At 44.7% G+C, this 21,331-nt stretch overlaps 1 protein-coding gene across 2 annotated transcripts in view; it reads left to right on the top strand.

The window, feature by feature from the left end:
* The window catches only part of DENND1B (DENN domain containing 1B), a 124,070-nt gene that overhangs the window by 89,491 nt on the left and 13,248 nt on the right, over positions 1 to 21,331 (top strand). For both annotated transcript variants that reach the window (XM_036235481.1, XM_036235482.1), the window contains 5 exons: positions 9,289 to 9,379; positions 14,545 to 14,585; positions 15,132 to 15,200; positions 17,138 to 17,194; positions 18,049 to 18,156. In XM_036235481.1, the coding sequence (XP_036091374.1) occupies positions 9,289 to 9,379; positions 14,545 to 14,585; positions 15,132 to 15,200; positions 17,138 to 17,194; positions 18,049 to 18,156 (366 nt within the window). The remainder of the gene's footprint in view (positions 1 to 9,288; positions 9,380 to 14,544; positions 14,586 to 15,131; positions 15,201 to 17,137; positions 17,195 to 18,048; positions 18,157 to 21,331) is intronic.

Genomic DNA, 21,331 nt, shown 5'->3' with positions numbered 1-21,331 from the left:
GTACCTCAAAATAACCTTCGGATTCCGGAAGTAATTTAATCAGATGGTGACAGATCCAACCCAATTATTTACGTTCTGAGAAGATTTTAAACAATAATCTGAGTTAGGGATTACTCCACGGGAGTCATAGCTGTTTTTTATTACGTGAAGATTTACCCTCCAGAAAGGGTTAGATTTACCCCATACACACTCTTAAGGAGCAGACCGCGCTCCGAAGGGTTTTGGGACCAGCGAGATCTTGTGAATTTCCAAGGCTGGAGTGCATTGCTCTGAGGGCCCCTTGGCTGCGGCAGGCTCCACCGGAGTCATAATCGCTTCCAGGGTCGTAAGGAGGAACATGCATAGTCTCCACACATGCCGAGTGCTCCATGGCAGTCCCGGGCCACTTGTCTGAGGTCCCCATGGGGACGTCCGTGGACGAGTGGAATTTACTACGTTAACTGATCATAGGAGAAAAATCATCGGGTCATCTCGACAGATGCAGAACATTGCCATAAAGTTCATGAGGAAAGCGAGCAAAAAAAGCGTGAATAGTTTCCCACAAATATGATGCTTAATATTAAAACCCTGAAAATTTCCTTCTGAGAAGGATGCCTCCTATTACCATTATGTAATTTAGCCAAAAAATAAAAAACGAAAGTACAAAGATTTAGAAAGGAAGAGACCAAACCGACATTATTTTGATTGCTTCGATGACAGAGATGTGTAAGGCATAAAGGGACAAGCTTAATAAATTCGACTTAGAAATGAACAACTTTTGGTCATCAGAAGACATCTTATTTGCAACACACATGAACTACCTAAGGATTTAGAATTTTGAACATGAAAGAATTAATAAACCACACGTGTGTGAAAAACGTCCAGAAGACGAGTAGGCAGGCCCACGCAAACGAAGAAATTCGAATGGGTAATGAAGATCCGCACGCTGCTCGGTCTCGTTTGTAATTGCAGAACAGCGAATGAAAAATAATGAGACACCTCCTCGCGATCACCGGATTGGTCCAGTTTTTAAAATCTGAAAATCTCAAATTTTGGCAAAGGCACGGAGCGCCAGACCGAGTTTTAACTTCATGGGCGTGTAAATTTGCACGAGTTCCTTAGAAAAACACGCCTTAGTGCTACCTCTTGGAGTTAATGGAAATTTCTCTTGCCCCTTTGATTTCACTCCGAGTTGTGCGCCAAAAAGCATTTACTGAAATTGCTCGTAAGAGCAAAATACTGGTCGGAATCCCGGCTGTCCACCAGCATTGAAACGAGATTATTCCGTCCATATGATGGAACACTGTACTTCAGGGAAATGAAGGAGCCACCACAGAGCCGAACGTGAACGAATTCAAGGAAAGAAAAAAATCCCCGAAGCATTACCACGACGCGTCCTTTTGTGTCACATTCAACGGCAAGAAAAAATTAAATAGTATATCATTTCGGGAAACAGTCACGTGTTAAAATTACGAAGACAGAGAAGGGATGAGCTTCAGGGTTACGGGTGGGAGGGCGGAGCACACAGAGGGGCCCGTCTGGAGAAGGGAATGTCCTGGCAGTCCGCGTTATCATTAGTATTTAAATTATTCATTTAGGCTCTTATTTACGTTATTTCGAGTACCCGGGAGAAACACGTTTTTGACGTTTCCGGAGCAGCCAGTAATCGGCTGTGTTTTTGGTGTTGCCAGTTCACGGTCCCACCTTTCGGCCCCCGCGTCGGCCCCCCTGAGTTAGGCCGAAAGGCCGCCGAGGTCGAGCTACCTGCCGGCTGTGGCAGGTACCGTGAGATGAACGCCGCCCAGACGGGTGACCGCGGCCGCCCTCGGATCGGGAGGGAGCCCAGGATCGGGCTCCTGGACCCGCGCCCCGGCAGCCGCGTCTCCCTCTGGCGGCTTCGCGAGGAGTCGCTTTGGGGTCTGTTACCTGCCGCCCGCGCAGAGGCTGGAGAGCGCTCCGTGGCCGGCTTCTCACCTGTGCTGGCTGCTCACCTGTGCCGGCCGCACACCTGCGCTGGGCGCTCACCTTCGAGCCGCGCCGATCGTGGTGGGCGCTGCGCCCCGGCGGGGGGGCGGGGTGCGCGGGGAGGGGGTGCGCGGGGACTGTCTCCTGTTGTCCCAGCGTTTCTCTAAGTCCAGCGTTATTTCGAAATGAAAAGTTAGAACAAATGGCCGCCCCAAAAATACCAGTAGAGCGTTGCCGTTAAGGAGCCCTCATGTCTCCTTGCGACAGGCTCTTTCCTGCCCCGCCGTCACCCCGAGGTCACCTCCCCATCCCCTCCACCCCCGCCCCACAGTGTCTGCAGGTGGCCTCGTTGCCACGGGCGCCTGCTCTGTCCTCCGCATGCCTTGCGCGTGGTCTTGCGGGCCGGCCACTCACACCTCCACCTCCACGACGCTCGTGCCTCGTTCCTCTGCTTCCTGCTCGTCCCGTGGTTACGCCGCCTTCTCCGCACCCGCCCGCCCGCCGCCCTGCGCTGGGGAGCTCGAGCCGCCGAGCAGGGCCCTCCCTGGCCGGCGCGGCTCCCTCGCACCCGGTTTCCGCTCATTTCCTCCGTCCCGTTGGTGAGCCCGACTTTCCAGTTTCAGAGCCGGTGGCTCACGTCGAGTGACCGGCCTTCCCTTCTCCCATCCCGTCCCTCTTCGAAGCCGTCCTTCGGTGTGACTTATGCATTTATTTGTAAATGATTATTTTTTATTTTTCGATCACATATTGGCATACAATATTACATTTGTTTCAGGTGCACGACCCATGAGACATTGACGTAACTCGGGAATCGGTCACCCCGATACACCCAGTTCCCGTCTGACACCAGCCCTCGTTCCGTTTTGAGAGTGTTCTTTCTGGAGAGCAGATCTTGCCTCTTTCCCGTTACGGTTAAGATGAAGTTCAAACCCCAGCGCGGCCCACAAAACCCTTCATCTCCCGGCTTCCAGCTCTAATTTTTTTTCCTCTGGTAGTTCTCCAAATACCCTTGCTCACAGCCATTCTGAACACCCTGCTTTTTGCTGTCTGAAAACGGCTTTGTGTCCTGTGCTCCTGAGCTGGGACGGCCAGAGACGCCCGGTACAGGGTGAGTCCGGGGGGTGGCGTTTCCCGAGCGCCGCCGCTCGCCGGGCCGCATCCGAACGCTCCGTCCGATGTGGTTTGATCTTCACAACAGCCGTATCGCGACGCCCTTTCTTACTGCCGCGTCCAAACCAGAGTCGCAGGGAGGTTAAAAGCCTCGTGGGAGCCGCACGGGGAAGCAGCCGGAGTCGGGGCCGGGCTGCCGTCCCGAATGCGTGAGTGAAAAAACGCGTGTCCCCCCCCCCTTTCCTTCGAATCGCCTCTCGTTCACAGACTCTCTCTCCATTCTCACGGCCCCGCTCAGCGAGTCTTTCAGACGCAGTTCAGACGCCCCTTGCCCAGGCTCTGGATCGCACAGTCTTCTGCATTTCAGATTTTCCCCAGATGATGTCCATGAGTTTGTTCACCTCCTTCTTGGGTCATAAGGTCTGAAAAGACAATGGACGTTTGTAGCTGTGTTTTTGCATCCTACTGTCTAATGTATACTAGGCATTTCATATCGTTAAATAAATGAAAAATCGCACAAAAACTGGGGAGCGACTCCCCGTTGCAAGCAATAGGTGTGAAAACGTTCTGGCAATTTCGGTAGGCGAAGAGCTTGTAGAGCTTTGAATGTAATGGAACTCACTTAGGGGTAATCCAAAAATTGTAGGAGTCGCGCATTACTGTGTTTTAAATTGGCTGGTGTCTGTGACTTCAAGCCCGGAGTCGCAGGACGGGGCATTGTGTGCACGGGAAAATGCTGCGTGAGGCTGAGCGCTCTGTATTTTGTGCCGTGACCCAGTTTCTCCGACTTCATAGGATATTGGATAAAAGGAAAGGGTGAAAAGCCAAACGTTTGCCTTTTTATGTTACCTAGAGATTTTAGAAGATTTTAGAAAAGCTTTTAACATAAACAATAAATTCATCTAAATTTCCAGAAAGTTCCAGAAACACCCGTTCAGGCGTTTGTGGGTCCCCGTCTCGTTCACAGTAAACCCGAGTGTCTGCCGCACACCGGGCGAGCTCCAGGTGCTGGGTACCTCGGGGGACAAAGCAGAAAAGAATTTCTGACTCTGTGAACCTTTCATTCCTAGTGGGAGGGGAGACAGGCAATAAATTAAATGAATTATGTAGCATGTTCAAAGATAAGAGCTACGGGAAAGTAAATAGAGCAGGGAAAGGGGGGTGACTGGGGGGGGGCTGCAGCTTACAGTCGTGTGGTCAGTGTCAGCTGCATGGAGAACGGGGCATCCGAGCGACTTCCTGTGGGGTGGCCCAAGGTGTCCGCCGTGACATGGGTGAGCGGGGCGGGGTTTTGGAACTGGCTGGTGGGTGGGAGGCCCGTGAGGGCCCCGTGAGGGCCCAGTTCTGAAGGCGGAGCCCGCGCGTGGCCAGACTAAATTCTGGAGCAGATTGCTTAGCGTCTGTCCGTCGGTACGTCCTGGAAGGCACCGTTGTCGTCCCATTAATACTGTTTGAAATTATTAGTTTTAAAAATAATAAATCGTACTGAATGGGCTTCTTATACTCTTCAAAGTGTTTTCCTGTTTATTATTCTGCCCTCGTCTCATTTAGTGCACTTAACGGTCACACGATTATTTCGTCTTTGAAATGGAATGAAAAGAATTTATTTCTATTGCTTCACACACTTAATTCTCTTAATTTAAGGGCTAAACTGACCTACCTGGTCCCCACTTGTGATAGTGGTTTGTGTTTATACGTAGCTGCTAACTGAACACCTCACTTTTAGCAGGTGTCCATAAATATCTGATGATTTATTGGAACAATTTAGTGTAGTTTTTGCTGACCTGCCAAAGTTTACTGAGCATTTATAAGATGACATATTTAAATCAGACTAATTTTTTTTTAGCCCACAACATTACTGAGAAAAGAAATTTTAAAGCTCTGTAAGAAATTATATTTTTAAAGTAATTTTTTACCGTATTCAAATTTTTTCTTTCAATTACTTAAGATTTATGATTCATTTAAAAATGTAATTTTCTCTAGCTCTCAAGATTTTAATTTTATTAGATTTGTTATCTTTGTGCCCCAGAAGGGTTTTCTTATAGGAAACAAATTTATGCAATATGATAATTTCCCCCCCAGGCTGCAAAAAAAAAAAATTGGGGGGTGCGTGGCTGTGTTTGTTGTCATGAGATTGTCACGTTGGCACAAAAAATAACGCTCCGTCTTCCTCCTCCCCAGCGCCACACCACGGACCCCCAGAACGGTCTCTTCTGAGGTTTTTAAAAAAGAATCAAATCTTTCTTTTAAAATGACGTGAGAATCTTGAAATTTAATTATCCTCCTCCTCGGAGTTTTGATGGATTGGTCGCAATTAAATATTTATATAACGTGTGTCTGCACCCCTGACGGGGCGGGACTCACAGCACGACTCGTCGGGGGTTTTTAGACTGAGCGCCAGACGCACCAACGTGAGGAACTAAAACCGGGAAGCTGCGAAAAGCACGCGGTTTCTCTCTCAGAGGGAAAAAAATGCACCCCAGTTGGCCTCCCGGCTGTATACTCAAGTTTAATCTGTGAATCTGATCGGAACAGATGCTCTGTATTTTTCGTAAAGAAGCTTGCCATCAGCAGTTACATTCTTCATATTTTATGGCATGTTTAAAATATTCATTTTACATTTAATTGCGTCTTAAAGATTGGCGAATATTCATGTTTGTTCAATAATTTTGCTGACTGAAGCGCATTTAAAGTAACAGGTAATTTCTTTAAATGGACTCGACTTCCTATTAAGATGATTATTTGCAGGTAAAAACCCTTTGAAAAGCCTAGTGACATCAGTATCAAAAAGAGTAAGCAGGAAGCTCTGTCGCTTGAAAATGTTTCTGCTGTGACCTGGCTCACAACGTTTTAGGGTCATGTCAGAAGGATGAACAAAATCCAGTTCTCGCAATTATTGATGATTTAGAGGAAATAATATTGTTGATCATGAGAATTATATCTCTTATTTAAATCAATTTTGTCTAGAATTATAATAGAATTATGGAATCCAGGCTGTGGAACTGCGTCTATGAATTTTTTTTTGAGATTTTTGCATGTTTAGTTCCAAGTTTTAATTTTCGTTTTTGGAATAAAAAGCAAAATATTAAGATTTATATAAAAAGCATCATCTTAAAGCACTTTTAATTTCTTTTAAAAACCTACTTTCAACCTAATTTTATGTTATATCCGTAGCACTTCGATCGTTATTAACTGTGTTACTTGTCATTCGTTACAATACTCGACTAATTCCTTCAAAATTTAGGTCTTTCGGTTACCTAAAGATATGCATTTACTAAATGACCCAGGCCACTATTAATCAAGCAGCAAGTTACAAGACATTATAAAGTCATAGCTTTTCCGACGGATAATATTTTTTTTAGTTCAAAATGATTTCGACGCAACGGTAGCTAAGAATGTTTGGTTTCACTGACTTTGGAATGCTCGAGAGTTATCAGAGTGATGCGTGACCTTGAACCAGCTCTGTTTGAGAAGAAAAAGCTGTTATTGAGTCAAAAATAGAAAAAGGAGTTGAGAGAACTCCTTTTTATTAATGGCGAGCACTCCTCGCCGTTAATTCCGCTTCTTTCTGAGTGGCTCTGTCTACGTGTGTGTACGTATAATACACGTACGTTCATGAAATCCATCTTTTATTTTCAGAGCCAACATTGCCATTACATACGCACATGGGTAAGTGCCTGGCTGTGACCGATGGAGTTGTTTGCACAAGCAGGCGTAACCCGTGGTGTTTCACCAAGTGATTAATTTCCGTCGGCTCAAATCACTCGTTTGATGACGAAGCCGCTACTCATCCTTGAAAACGCACAATCAGTAAATAGTTTGGGATTTATCTCTTTTTAGACTTGAACCACTCCACTCAGGGTAAAATGGATGGATTATTTCCAGTAAACACGAAATCGAAAACCTTTTAAAAAGTCCTGTAGTCTTAATCTTTTAAAGCAAATTGAGTCCTTTAAAAGGATGTCTTAGTTTGTACCAGTTGTCGGTAACGTATTGCTTTAAATTTATCATTCCGCTTCACTTCAGTGTTTTTCAAAATGACAGTTAGTCCATCAAATTTGATCACTTTAGTTTGATTTACAATGCCATGTTGAAAATGTCTACAAGTCGAATTTTGCAAGTATTTTAAACTGCTTTACTTAGAAATTAGCCATATATTACATAAGATGCCAATGTTATGTTACTACTTTTTGTCTAAAAACGAAATGAATAAATCTACGCGTTATAACTCTTTAACTCTAAGACCACGGCAAGTATGTGACCTTTAGCATAGTTTCAGCATCGCAGCCTTTCAGCGAACACTCTCTCGCCGCAGACGTTGTTCTAGGTATCGAAGATGCACACCCAAGAAAGGCAGCTCCCCTCCTTCGGGAAGCGCAGAAATTGGTGGAAAAGCTGGTGATAGTGGGAAAAAATGGACTTATCATTTCTCGTTTATTCTGCGCCTACCGTATAGGCACGTCCTATCATTTTAATGAACGCTCACGAAGCCCCGTAAGGTGTTTATTATTTATCATTCCCATTTTGCGGACGGAAAACAGAGTCCCAGCGACGGCAGGTCACCAGACTCCGTGACGGAGTTGTGCCTGGCCTGCCCCGGGCTCCGCGCTCATTTTCACGTGTCCCGTGAGAAACTTGTGCATGCCAAGCGTAACGAGGATCCAGAAATGGGTAATCTACGCTCCCCGCCCTCGGAGAGTTGTCATTTTTATGAGAGCAGCTCATACTCTTAAAAAAAAAAAAAAAGCCATAATTCTATCCCCTTAGGCTCTGTTTAAACTCGTCTTACCACATTTTGGGTCAGAACCATTCCGTGATAATGCAAAGGCGGTCAAACCACATTTTGAGCAGGAATGTTGATTCATTTGCCATTGTTTCTTGATGTGGGTAAGAGCGTTCTGCCTCAAAGTCGTACAACTGCTGTAAGTCACTGCTATCAACTATGGCACGTCGCCGCCGCCTGTGGGGTCCCGTCCCGTCCTGTCCCGTCCCAAGGTTCCTCTCAATTGGTGTATCCATTAACCAGTTAGAGAACTGGGGCAGAGTGAGGTTTTTTTTTTAAAAGTCAGGTGACTTTATTTTAATCCCGCTAAATTTTAAATCTCCACAGTGGAAAAACTTGTGACCAGGATTCATTAACTCTGGGATGGAAACGAACATTTTGTGCTAACCCCCGAATCTTCGAGTCCGCCCTCCACATGGGCTTTAAATCTTTCCCATGTCGCCCGCTGCCCCTCGTGAAGGGGGCCTTAAAGATGCGTCCCTTCACTGCGACGGGGACACCTCAGGACACTCGGAACGTTTTCCATAGTCCGAGAGAGGCCGCAGATCAACAAAATCAAAGCGCTCACTGGCCTCCCCCTGGGGTTGGTCGCGAGACAGTCGCCGAGGGACAGTTCTCCAGACGCTGAGTCTGCAGCTCAGGATTCTGCGGTGTGGCGTGTGCGGGGACCGGGTGGGACAGACGGAGCCGAGGACGGGGACGCGCCCCAGGGGCTCGGCGTGTTGGGAGGGGTCTGCGGGCGCCTCCGACGGTGGCCGTTTCCCACTCCGGCCTCTTCTTTCCGAACGCTGAAAAATAGCGTCCCGAGAAACCCGACACCAGCCCCGGTGGCCACGACCGCACGTGGTCCACAGGTGACCTGTCAGCAGGTGCTCCCGCAGGGGTCAGGGAGCCGCCCCTAGTTCCTCCCTAAATGCACGGAACAGCCTGCCGTTGCTCTCGCATCCTTCTGGATGTAATAGTTCAGATGAGGGGTGTGTGTGTGTGTGTTTGCGTGTGTGTGTTTATGTGAGGACGAAGTCAGCCTCGCCAGTAGCAGAGTCCAGCACTTCCTGGGCGCCTGCTGCTGCTGAGGCTTCGCTACGTGCATTTAATTTCAGGCGAGTGGTGACACCAGGAGGCAGATGCTGGCGACACGGGCCTGGCAGGGGAGGTCACGGCCCCCGGGCGCCGGGCCGGGCACCGAGCACGCTGTCCCGGCTCCACCGCGTCTCCCGCTGCTCGAGGAGGTTGAGGGTCTGTGCCGAGAACATTGACGCCGCCACCGGTCAGCAGCGGGTACTGAGCACCTGCTCTGTGCGCCGACCGAGAATTTTCTCGTCACGTGTATGTGTGGACACATTCGTGTGCAACTTGCATTCACAGGAGTGTCTGCCATTCCCAGGATCTTGGCTGTCAGTAAAAACGTAATCGCGTGAAAGTAAACGCATCTGACGCTTTTCTAATTTCAGTTCATCGATGGCCGACTGGCAAAGCTGAACGCCGGAAGGGGCTTCTCGGATGTCTTCGAGGAAGAGATCACTTCCGGTGGCTTTTCCGGAGGTAAGCCAGTTCCGGCGTGGCCGTCTATTTTCCGAGTGCCCGTGACCTTGCCCTCTGCACTTGCGTCTGATGCAAGCCGCTCCATAAACAGCTTCTTTCTCCTGAACGTGCGACGTCTTAGGTGCATTTTTTCACCTTCTAAGAGCTGTGGCATCGACTTCCTTTGCCTGACGTCCGTTGTCCAGGGCGTGAGGTGGTCGTCTGAGCTGGCCCTCAGATGTCCTCTTACTGTTAATACCGGACGGAAATATCGCAGAAATGCGATTAGTTTATATCTTCCTGCCTTTCTTTCTGGTCAGTATTCTCTGCTAGGAAAACAACTCGTGACGGCTACTACCAGAACTGAGGTTATCACTAGAAGAGTAGATCGTAACATAATCTGAAAAGAAAGTTTCGACTGCCGCGACCACTTCTGCGTTTTTAAGTAAAAGTGTGTTTATTCTGGCGGTCTTCACATTTTCTTTTTTGCTCTGTGGGCCAGCGCAGCGTCAGGAAAAGACTTTTTGCCGTCCCATGGTCTTGCGATCTGTCGTTGTGAAAGGCGCTCCCTTAAAATAATCGAAGGAATCATATTATTTCATATGTGTGCAACATCCGTTACGTGGCACCCCATTTCTATTTAATATAATTATTTTTAATGTGATTAAACAATTCCATTGTTTCAAATGTAAATATTCAGACAATGCTATAATTACCTAGGCAATTAGTGACATATCAACTGATATTTTGCACATCAGAATATAATCCTGACTCTGGCAGAGGATTTTGTTAGGGTCTATGAATTGTCCTATTTATTCATTCATTCATCCATTCATTCATTCATTCAGCTGTTATTTGCTGAGTGTAATTACGTACAAGGCACTGTTCTAGATAAGGGGTGAACTAAACGAACACAAATCCCTGGTGTGTTCATTTTTACTTGGTATGATAGTATTTTTTTCCACCTATCTGTAGGTTTAATTTGGAAAAAAACATTCTTTACTCCGTGTGAATAAACAGTTGCTAGAACTGAGAAATAAAACGTGTAAAGACAGCGACTACAAAGCGCTCATCTTCAGAGTTCCCCAAATTTAATTTTATTCCTAAGATTTATTTTTGCACCATAAAAATAGAAGACATCGAGGTAATTCGTTCATTAAACGAGGTACAAATGAGCTGAGGTCCACGTCATCTGAGGTGAGCACAGCATTTCATTGAAAGCCCTCGGCTTGGGAAAAACTTGGTCGACTTGACTCAGCAAGTAAGCTGAGTGTGGACTCTTTCAGCTCCTTGCTTTCCTCGGCTCATGGGTAAACATTTTAAATTTTAGCTTCAATGGAACTTCCGTGCGAAACTAAGGCTTTTTTACTTTTCGACTCAGACAAGCAAAATACTGTCAGCTCACGGACAAATGGCTTGAGGCATCTACTTGGTATTTACATAACTGCAGTCTCATTATCCTTGTGCCCTGTGGGGCTAGCATCTTCTGCGGAATCGAAGATGACATCTCGTGACAGTAATGGGGTAGAACTATGATCCTTTCGTATAGTTGAACTCCACGGTCTTAACCGTGGGTTAAGATTAATTAACTATCGGTCCAGATTCCTCTGTAGCAGGGTAGAAGGTAGGCAGCTTTTCTGGTGGGAGGTGGGGTGGAGTCACTAAAATTTTCCCCTTTAGGTCTTATTGTCTGAAAAAGAAGAGGAGAATATTGATCACCGGGTGGCACCTGACTTACGGACTGCCACTTTTCAGGACAACTTAACACCAACCACTTCCCTTGTTTTTCCTTAAAATGAAAAAGGTTTTGAATTCTTATCTTAATGGGGGAAAGGCAGTCACGATCCCCAAAGAAAGCAGAGTTCAGCCAGTATTAATTTTCGCAGGTTCAGCAAGAAAGCACATTAAAAAATCATGCCTGGCTGTCAGGTGTCATTTTTTAATTATTCTACTTTAGGTTAGTATCCGAGAGAGACACAGAGATCATTCAAAGAAAATAAAGCAAAATTCATTATGATTGGAAACAAAAAGAGGAATAACCTAATAAAAATTAATAACGATCTTGTAAGTGAGGATATATATATATATATATATATATATATATATACAGTTTCAAAATAGCTCCTAGAGGCCAGCCCCTAACATTTGTCACCCAGACAGCATTTGCGAGAAAGAACATGTCGAAATGTTTGTTCTTCTGAGAAGTAACCTGTTAAAATAGCTTTGTCATTTCTCTCATAGTTACAGTCATAATTCTAAGAACACGTCACACTTATTGAATATCGATCGGTGTGGTAGAAGGTCTCACGAGAGCTCCACAAATACTATCTCACTGAACCCTCACAGCACCCCGAGAGGGACTTGGTTCACCTCGTTTTCACGAGGGCAGTTATGTCATTATTTCGCTCAAGGTCACACGGCTCGCCTCCGGACTGACGTGTGGCTGCTTGGCCTTGAAGCTCTCGCTTCCAAAACTATGACACGTGGCTTTCTTAGGGTGCGGGGTCGTCTTAATCAGAGGACTTCCAGGAAACATTCGCAGTGCCCCAGCTGCCCTACTCTGATTGGATAAAAGCAAAGCTCCTGTCTCTTTCAAGTAGATAGATATTTTCACACGCAAAAGCCTCAGAAAGATCGCCATAGGAGAAATCGGCATTCGCTAAAATGAAAGAAAAAATAGGTTCCTTTAAGCAAGAACAATTAGGAAATTTCAGAAAAGCATCCAACATCGCCCCTTTCTGTATCATCATCCGCGCAGCTCGATTCCTACTGTATTTGTCGCTAATACACACAGTGGTAATAAAACAAAGGGGACTCTGGCGGCCTTTGGGATGATGGTGGCTCCGATTCATAATGGACCATGCGGAACCGTCGCACGCAGGACGTGTAATTCACGTTAGGTCAACGCAAACACAGGTCTACAAAAATGCAGCTAAGCAGCGTCGAGTAGTGAAGACTCCCCCCTTTTTTTTCCTATAATTTTTTATTTGAATCCACTTCTTAGTATTTAAACTTTGAAAAGGAGAAGCGTTTTCAGGTTGGGGTTCTGGACGCGTGTGCTCACTCTCCAGGAACAGCATCTGTTGTTTCTTTATTCGTTTTTTGAAATAATTTCATCGGTCTTATATTTATTTAATTCTTTTTTTTTTTTTTTACATTAACTTAAGGTAGCAAAGGAATTGGAAGGAGTAGTAGGTGATCATCAGTTTCAGTGATATTTTTCTGGCTTCACTAAACAATTTAGAATACTCTACTTTTTTGGATAAGTAACTGCAAATTACTGGAATTTAAACAAACACGTTTGAGTCGTCTTCGGGCAAGTGAGAAAGCTATTTTGTTCTTGAGTGTGAGAAAAATTGTTTATTTGATTAACAAGACAATATGAGGAATTTCCTCAATAATGGTTATTAGTCCTATAATCCAGTAGTTTAATAGAAGGACTCAGGGATTTTTTCTTTTTCTTTTTCTTTTTTGGCATTCAGATTCATTTCTAAGAAGAAAAAGAGCTTTGGAAAAAAAAAAACATTTTCGAAGAATAATGCGCTTGTCTCATAAATGTTGTAGAAATAAAAACCTTCAATCTTAAAAGCACTAAACTTAACGAGACAGGTATCCTTTTAGCATTTTTTGACAGGAGTCTACCTAAATTGTACCACGTTTTCCCCCTCCCTCTGAAGCAGTTTATTTAGGGGGTTTCTGGTTGATCTCACACTGCAAAGCTCGATGGCTGTTGGTGATTCTTCGTCTCAACTGTTTATCCTCGGGGCATGGGCGTTGAGCAGCCCCTTTTCTGGTACTGCCATTACTTGGCAATTAAACAGAAGAACTCTGTACGTCACTTGAGGTTTATCGGATTTTATTCAGCAGTCTGAAGAGGTAGAATTTCAGAGTGGAAGGACTAATGAACCAAGAATTAAAATACCGAGATTTGCTATCTTTATGAACTCGGGTAAATAAGGGGTCACTTCAGAACCTCAGTGTCCTCATTTGGCAGGTTATTTATAATAATAACCATCACTGACAGTGTGTCCATGATGTGACAGCTACTGTACCGGCCAGACTGAGGACCGAGTCCCAAATCACATCACTCACAGCATATGATGGGGCCTGAACTCAGATCCCCTGGACACCAAAGCCGCTTCCTTCTCTCTGGACTGTGCTACCCGTGGCAATGCCATTTTTTAAAGTAGAAAAAAGTACAAGTCAGTGTAACGTAGGTAAAAATATTTCGTGAGCTGTAAAGGGCAGAGTATGAGCTGAGTGTGATCTTATATGTCAGTCATACCCCAATAAACGAAAAAGGAGGAGAAGATGATTTGTTTTAGGGATTCTTGGTACCAAACCGTCTCTGAGTAGCCATTGGGACTTTGTTTTTTAAGCATTTTAACCCACCAAGAAGGTAGATGAACTCTAAGCAAAGTCAGTTGATAGAAAACATAAGCTTAGATTAGTCGTGTGGCTCGACTAATATAATCCGATTGACAAAATTACCGTGTGTGGAGATGGATGTGTGATTACTAGTTTTCTGAGAGCTGGTTTTGTCAATATTCGCACTTTCTAATAACCATTGGGCTCTGTAGACTCAAAGCTCTGTTTGCCTCACATTTCCTTGGGCAATACCTTTCCAGTTTGGATTTGCAACTAGAGAAAATTTTTAAACTATAACTGCAGTTCATTTGCACTGGAATAAAAGCGGCTATGAGTGGTCATTTCAACAATCATAGATTAATCTTTTTTTTTTGGCCTCAAGGTTCTCTGCATTTCTAAATTCCATTCCAGTTTTTTATTTTCCTATTTACTCAAAATATTGTTTAGAAATGAACCTAATTGCATAAAAAAGGTGAAACTTTTACAAAACAACATAGACAGAAAACACTGAGAAATCAGTTTAAGAGATGTAAATTTTGGCTTTCACGAGAGAGTTTGTATTTTCTGAAGATAATACTAAAATGAAAGGTGACGGACTACTTTAACATATTAGCTTCACGCATGAGCAAAGAAAGAGTGTATGTTTTTAAAAATGGTAATTACTGTGTTCCTAAGAATTAGAGCTATTTATTAATTCTTTCGCATTGCAGATAAATAAAATTTGCTTACTAAAATCCTGGACATGCCAGCTCTTGATGGATGTAGCTTTATGGCTTTGTCATCAAATATGCCTGACATCTTATTTTTATATATTCCAGGGAACCCGAGGTCATATCAACAGTGGGTTCACACAGTCAAGGTAATAATGATAACCCTTCGACGTTTCTTCTTCTTTCATTCTAGATGAACTGTGTTCGGTGAAAGTATGTTTATTGGCAATATTTGAAATGTTTGTATATTTCCTTACATTTAAAAGTTTTTATGTTTGTAGTTTGTCAATAGTCATAAATACCATTTTAAGATGGAAAGCTTTTGTCTGGAGATAAATGGCTTGATTCGAAAAGCAAGATTTCACTGTCGCCTTGTGTTACATTCCAGAACAAGGAATTAGGTGGAATGGTAGGATTCGGTGGGTGTTTTTATCATTTCTGATAATGCATTTCGTTAATACGATTTTTTAAATATCAAACTCTCTTCCACAAATTGAGACTTTATCACCCAACATTAAACAGTTCAGAGTAGAATATTGGCATTTCGTGTGAAACTACTTTGGTATATAAAAGTTCGAAAACACTGAACATAAAATAATTTTTGTAGGTCTTTTTCTATTCTATTACTGATGCTTTGTTTTCAGGATAATCTGGCCCCAAATTTTTGGAAATAAGTTTCTGTTTTTTGTTTGCAGAAAGGAAGTGCACTATTCAACTCCGCAATGACCAAAGCAACTCCCGCCGTACGGACGGCATATAAATTCGTAAGTTTTCTTTTGATATTAAAACTTCTCTTGATAAAAGAGAAGTTTTAGACATGTGAGTCTAGAGTATTTTTTATTTCCCCTTTCAATAAGATTTTTAAAATTTAGAGTTAATATTGGCCAAAAAAAATTCAAGTATTAAAATCATATCATTATATAGAGAAGATATTTTATTTATATGATCTAAAAATGGTTCATTTTACTTCAAATCTACAAGCCAAATTGTGCACCCAGATTGAAATAGTCCATGAGTTAGTGACATTTTTTTAGGAGTTGAGTCTTTCATCTGATACCATATCTTAAATTCTTACTGTGTACTTGAGGCTCAGGTAGATTAAAAAAAACAAAACAAAACAAAACAAAGCAAAACAAAACAAAACAAAAACTTCAGAAAACTATGGCATGTTGTCTTTCCTCAAAGATGCTTTGGCTCTCCATATTTTAAATTCTTCATTGATTCTCCATGACAATCACAATAACAATAGCAACAGCAATAAATAAATAATTAACCAGATGAAATCTCTTTACTGTGATGACGAAGACCCTTGAGACCTGGCTCCTCCTGGTCCTGCTCCATCCTGGAATCTTTGGGAGATTGTTCTCTACGTTAACTTCAGCCAAATCAAGGTCTTCAGAATGTACTTGGTACTTTTATCATTTATTTTGTGATCATGCCATACTTGAATCAAGAAGTTTGGGACGAGTTGTGCCTGAAACTCGTCTTCGCAGAGAGTTCATATTCTGAAATATGAACTCTGAAATTCCTCCTTTGAGTACAAATTGCTACGAACAGAACTCCCACTTTTTCTTGTATGGGTATAACAGAATGAATTGACCTTGTTTTTCTTTAGATAGTAAAATTTTAAAAACTGGGATCCATGTTTGTAACCGTTTCATTCATTCAACAAATTATTCGAGCACCTCTCGTGAACTGGGTCTTGGGCTGGCTATCGGGGTTAGAGCAGTGAGTGTGACAGGTACCGTGAGGGGCAGAGGCACTGTCCAGCTTTCGGGTCGCTTTGCTCTGTGCTCTGCTCACTACGGAAGTCCTGAAGATGCATCTGTTAAAGCGAATAATGGCCTCATCCTAAACCTAGAATGCTTTTCCTATGCTGTCTACGCTTAACTTTTCTGTGCTTACAGAGACTGTAAAGAAAACTAGAGCTGATATACACACTCGCTTATAAATCTAAAAACAATAGCACAGTCAATACATACTTGATTTTGCCAAAAGAATTTTCTAAGGCAACTTTCTTCATTAAGTCATTTTAACTTACGAGCCAAAGCTATTCGCTGGTGCTTTTCTGTAGAGAATAGTTGTTTACTGGTAAGTTTCAACTGGGTAACTTGAAAAGGGTGGAGAGGACCCGAACCCCATTTTCCGGAGCCTGAAAGAGGCCAGCGAGGGGCCAGGGAAATGGAAGGTCACACGAAGCAGGGCGCGCCTTACAGGACTGTGACTGCCTCTCGATTCTGCTGCAGAGACTCAGGGCCATCAAGAAAGATCAGTGTCCATAGGGTGGGTTTTGAAAGAATAGAGGCCGTTTAGGTGAACTAGAACATAGTCTAAATGTGAGTAAAGTGAGGTACACGTTCTAGGAGATGGGAAAGGGAACTGTTTTTGGTAATTATTTACTTTGACCTAATGAGAGTGTAGGAGTTAAACTAGGACCCTTTAAATAGATTCAGTGGCTCTATCAATGAAACAATGAATGTGAAAATGTTTTCTTCTAAAGCACCGTGGAAATATAATTTAGTGCTGCCTGGCTTTCCAGACGATCTTTTACTGTGTATGACATGTTTTGGTTTTGCCTCATTCGTTTTTTTCTCGACAGTGTGAACAGTTAGCAGTTTTCACGAAATGAGGTCTCACGCACTTACTCTTTAAGTGGTGACAGAGCCGTGCTAAGCCAGACACTCGTATTGTCCTTTTCTAGGCAAAAAGTCACGCCAAGCAGGGGATAAAGGAAGTGAAGAGCAAGCTAAAGCATAAGGTACGTCGCGAGCTCCTCTCCGTCCTCCCCGGGTTCTTGCCTGAGTCTGAAGCTCACACTTTGCAGGTCACGTGATGGGAATGGTGCGAACCACTTTGGAAACGAGCCGAACCCAGGAACGTGGGTTTCATAACGAGCCCTCTGGCACCCGCTTGGCACCCAACGCGCACCCGCTGACTGATCTCTTTCCTGTTTGCATATTTTATTACAGAAGAAGTAGGGAGAGCTTCACAGATACCCTCACAGGATGGGTGTTTTCGTAAAGTTGAGTGCCTTGAAATTCTCGCTTCGAGCTGAGAATTTAAAAAAAAAAAAAAAGATTTTTTTTTTGGTGCAGAATTAAGTCCCAAATGACATCATTTGGTTTTATAGGATCGTTCCAATAGTGGCCGCTTTAAATTGAAGCATGTTCTTAATTTGCAGAAGTTAGTGTTTGAGGATGTGTATGTGAATCTATAAGTGTTGTGTGTATATCAGTGTTTATGTGTATGTACACGGGTGTTTGATTTGATTACTTATTACATCTTGGTAGATTTTTATCAGCTGTTGCGTTTCGAATGTCTGCCTTTGGAGAAGAAAATACTACTGAAAACTTCCATTGTAATAACAGAGAGTAAATAATCTTCGTATACATTTTATTCAGATTATTCCAAATAAACGGTAAGAGATTATTTTGGAAACTATTAATTCATAATATAGAAAAAGGCATTATTTTCCCTAATAGGTTCTTTAAGCTGCTGCCTGAAGTCTCGTTTTGTTATGTGCACCTGTCGGACACTCTGTTGATTAACCAATAGCTTCGGTCCTCAGAGGAGCCTTTGGCAATAATGACCCGTCTCTCTCTTCCCGCGTAGGAGAATGAGGACGACTGTGGGCCCTACGCCAGCTCTGTCCAGTACACACCTGTCTACACGTTGCACACTGAGAAGGGCGGGGGCGCGGAGAAGCGTAAGCTCACCCAGGTGAGTGCGTCCGCCCCGCGCCCCCGGGCGCCGCCGCCGCAATTCCAGGGCGTCAGGGCTCATTTCGACCCCGTCGCCAGCGGCCGCCTTCGCCCCCGGACGCACACCGAGCGTCTCTCGCAGGGCTCGGTGGCCGCTTCCCAGACTCAGACGAGCCCGCGGTCACCGAGGCAGGGGGCCGTGGAGCCGTTCGCTGTCATTCGCGTGGGAGTGGCTTTAGATTCGCTCGTGATTTGAAGACAAATCCACGACTGTCATAGCGAGGAGTCTCTTGTTTTCCAAGGCCTGGAGTATTTCATTGTATTGTCGCCGAAATGATCTGAATAAAGAGCGTGGACGGGACGCAGCCGCCCCGGCCCCTTCGGGCCCGTCCGCCTCGGGGGCCCCTCTCAGCGACATGAAGAGCGTGGCGGGGCCGCGTTCCAGCTGAACTCGTGTGAGCGAAGCGCATCGCGCTCATACACCGTCAACGCGACGATGGTCACTCACGTGAGCGTGAAAAAATCACGCTTCGCCGTCTGGGTACCGTGGGAAGGACTGCGAGGGCGCGGTGCCTCGAGCCTGTGCTCGCGACGCGGCTCCTTTGGGGACGAGATCGCGGCCCCGCCTCTGCCCCCCGCCAAACGGTGGCTTGTGAGCCGGCCTGCCCGTTGGTGTGGTGGCTTCCCGTTCCGCGGACGAGGCTTAAGTGAATGTCCGGGGCAGCCACGAAGGCCTGTCAATTAGGCCTCCCGTCCGCACAGCCCGGCCCGTCTCCCTTCGCGTGGAGATGACAGCGCTTTTTAAACTGACCACGCTCTTGCCGGCGCGCGTCAACTTCATCCTAGAACAAGATGCCGCAGACCTACTGAACAGCGTTCGGACGAAGCCCGGCTCCTAAAATCACGCTTTGAAACGTCGACTTGCGAAAACCTTCTGAGGACCAGGAGCTCCATGAGGCGGGTGCGATTTACGCGACTCGAAGGCGCCGCTTCGTTTTAGAGCGTCTCAGCCGTTCTTATTCTAGTGGCGATTGTAACGTGTGCGTGTGTGTGTGTGTGTCCGTCATGCACACGCGCACACACATCGACTAGACCGGTGAGCGGCGGGGCGGGGCGCAAGTCGCGTTGGCGGCCGCGGACGGGAGGGCGGGACCGTCCCGTCGTTCAGCCCTATCAAGCCTTGGCACACGTCGCTCAGCGATCTCCCGTCTGGGGCCGATAGCGATCCGCTCCGCTCAGGTTTATTTTGAAGCCGAGCAGTTAGTTATGTAGAAGCCGCGGGAGGGAGTGTGCGTGGACGGCCGTTTTTCTGCCTGCGGTGTCACTATGGGCAGGTGCCCGCCCCTGGGGCGGAGTCTGAGGCTCTCGGCCACATGCAGCGTGTTTGGCGGCCGCGATGTCTACTAAGAAGACCAAGTGCTCTTCCACTCACGGTCATTTGTTCTGCTTTTAAAGGACATTCACACAGATGCTAATAGTTGGAGATAGAAAGAGTTGTCTCTTGAATGCGTAACGAGTGCAGATGTTTACACGATGGATACGATCCAGTGGTTTTCCACGTCTTCCTCATTATGCGAGCTAACGTGCACACTTCGCACGAGACTTGGCTATATTCTTGAGTCCTGACGTATTCATCAATTATCAATCATCCTCGTGGAGCCGTGGAATGCAGCGCAACAGCCGTGAGCTCATAATTGATGAGCAACGTGATTCCTTCTTTAAAGGATGTGGTTAGACGTTCTCTAGGCCTTTTTGGGCGTGTAGAGACTTGCAAATTAGGCATTTCAAAGTCACGTGTTGGTTGCATGGAGACTTAAAAGACATCCCAGGATGTAAGCATGTTTTAAAAAAAAAATTAGTAGTCAAGCCGTTTACGTTTTCCCTATAATAGATTTCATGTTTTAAAATGCTGCGAATGAAGCTAAGTTTCTGGGAAATTTGTAAGATAAAAAATTAGATGCTCTGAATTACCTAGCTCCGGAGCATAATGAATGGATGCACGTTCACACCCTGCAAGGTGTGGGTTGTAGAATTGTGTTTAGGACACACTTCTTTACTGACGCTCAGTGGCTTCTGGGAATAAAGTGAATGCAATTAAAGAGAGTGTTTCTCGCTTCGGTGACGTAGCGGATTTCAGGAAAACGGCGCGCTCGTTGGAAACACGCAGCCCGTTGAGTAGCTTTGCTTTATCGGTCAAGAGAAAAATGGCATCGTTATTACTCTGCAGCAGGGAAGCGGCCAGTGCTGCCTCTGACCAAGAAAAAAGAGACCGTACGTCACAACGAGGCAGGTCACGGTGACCCGCGGTGGGGCCGGGCGGAGAAGGGACGGGTGTGTGACGGAGGCGGCAGGCCAGACACGCTTCACTTTTTATTTATTTAAGTAAAATTTCAAAATAGTGTTTATTTAGGATACCGTTATTATGATCACGCCAAAACGTTACAGTGATAAGAAAATCACTAGAAAGTCTCAAACGATACGAAGCTTTTGGAGAGATGCTGCCGAAACGAACAGGCATTTTAGCAGCCCGGGTCCCAGTCCTCACGAGGCGCGTATCAAGTCGAATTTACGCTAACGTCAGTAATTTTTTAAAATTGTTGTATAAGCCCACTTTGAAAAAATATGGGCACCGTATTGTTAATTTTAAAGTTACTTTCTCTCTCTCTCTCTCTCTCTCTCTCTCTTTTGTTGTTGTTGAAATAACATTCATTTCCAACATGTCAAATATGACTGTAGTTCAGTTTGTGCCCTGCAACCCCCTCCCCCCAAATTCCGTTCTGGATGACAAGGATGCCCCCTAGTGGGCATTGTATAACGCTTTCTTTCCTTGAAAGAAGATCGTTTCATAAGACAAAATTTATAATTATAAAATCTACCTCTTCGTCAATTTTAGAAACTCAATAAAATACACATCGAAATATTTATAGTGTCATAAAATGATTCAAGAACATTATTCTTTTCAAGAAATAATTAGAATCCAGTTCCTCTTTTCAATAACTGGCTGGGACTTGATTTTAAAAGGTTTAGCTCTAGTGCATTAAATAATATTGAATATTATATAGTGTGTCAAAAAGATGTAACAGAGGAGAGGCTCACTTGTGTTGACATGTTCAGTGTATATTATGAGATACTTTTAGATTGAAATGTACCTTTTTAACATTGTAATTTTACTCTTCAGATTTATTGCCACAGTG

The sequence above is a fragment of the Rousettus aegyptiacus genome, unplaced genomic scaffold (genome assembly GCF_014176215.1).
Source record: "Rousettus aegyptiacus isolate mRouAeg1 unplaced genomic scaffold, mRouAeg1.p scaffold_m13_p_18, whole genome shotgun sequence".
NCBI classification, from domain to species: Eukaryota; Metazoa; Chordata; class Mammalia; order Chiroptera; family Pteropodidae; genus Rousettus; species Rousettus aegyptiacus.
This window is presented reverse-complemented; position numbering and strand designations above follow the sequence as displayed.